The sequence below is a fragment of the Charadrius vociferus genome, unplaced genomic scaffold (assembly GCF_000708025.1).
Source record: "Charadrius vociferus isolate BGI_N301 unplaced genomic scaffold, ASM70802v2 scaffold613, whole genome shotgun sequence".
Taxonomy (NCBI): Eukaryota; Metazoa; Chordata; class Aves; order Charadriiformes; family Charadriidae; genus Charadrius; species Charadrius vociferus.
Window position 1 is genome coordinate 177,214 of NW_009647757.1, and position 944 is coordinate 178,157.

Below are 944 nucleotides of genomic sequence, written 5' to 3' on the forward strand. Positions count from 1 at the left end.
CCCCCCCAACTTCCCCCCCCAAAAAAATAAAGAACCAACCAAAAAAAATCAAAACAAAAATTAAACCAACAAGAGATGCCGAAGAGACTGGAGGAGGGGGGGCAGGTGGGGTTGGGGGGGACCGGTCCCCGGCTCCATGGGGGCCATTCAGTTCTTGGGCTCTTCGCCAGCCTCGCCGCCGTCTTCTCCGGCGCACTCGGCTGTCCATAGCGTGAGGTTGTCCCTGAGCAGCTGCATGATGAGGGTGCTGTCCTTGTAGGAGTCTTCGCTGAGCGTGTGCAGGTCCCCCATGGCTTCGTCGAAGGTGGTCTTGGCCAGGGAGATGGCCTGCTCGGGGGCGTTGGCGATCTCGTAGTGGAAGACGGAGAAGTTGAGGGCCAGCCCCAGGCGGATGGGGTTCGTGGGCTGCATCTCCTTTTTGCTGATGTCCATGGCTTCTTGGTAGGCTTCCTGGGCGTTGTCTATCGTCTTCTTGCGGTCGTCCCCGGTGGCCACCTCGGCCAGGTATCGGAAGTAGTCACCCTTCATCTTCAGGTAGAAGACCTTGCTCTCAGGATCGCTCGCCTTCTTGATGAGATACTTGTCCAGCAAGGCCAGGACGTTCTTGCAGACGCCGTTCAGCTCCCTTTCCACCTTCTCCCGATACTCGTTCACCAGCTGCGCTTTGTCGTCCCCCTCTTCGGTTTTGTGCTCGATGCTGGAGATGACCCTCCACGCCGAGCGCTGGCACCCCACCACGTTCTTGTAGGCGACGGAGAGGAGGTTGCGTTCCTCGTTGGACAGCTCGTCCCCGTGTTCCACCACCGCCTTCATGAAGTCCGCCATATCCTCGTAGCGCTCAGCCTGCTCGGCCAGCTTGGCCTTCTGCACTTGGTGGTTTCTTGCCATGGCTGGGACGCAGGGCGCAGGGCAGATGCGGTGGGTGAGGAGCGGGGCCGGGAGCC

General features: G+C 60.2%; 1 protein-coding gene across 1 annotated transcript; it reads right to left on the reverse strand.

Moving 5' to 3' along the window:
• Positions 1 to 147: 147 nt before the first annotated feature.
• On the reverse strand, positions 148 to 934 carry SFN (stratifin). Its single transcript, XM_009882180.1, has one exon. The coding sequence runs from the start codon at positions 886 to 888 to the stop codon at positions 148 to 150; it is 741 nt and encodes a 246-aa protein (XP_009880482.1). The 5' UTR covers positions 889 to 934.
• Between the last annotated feature and the right edge of the window lie 10 nt (positions 935 to 944).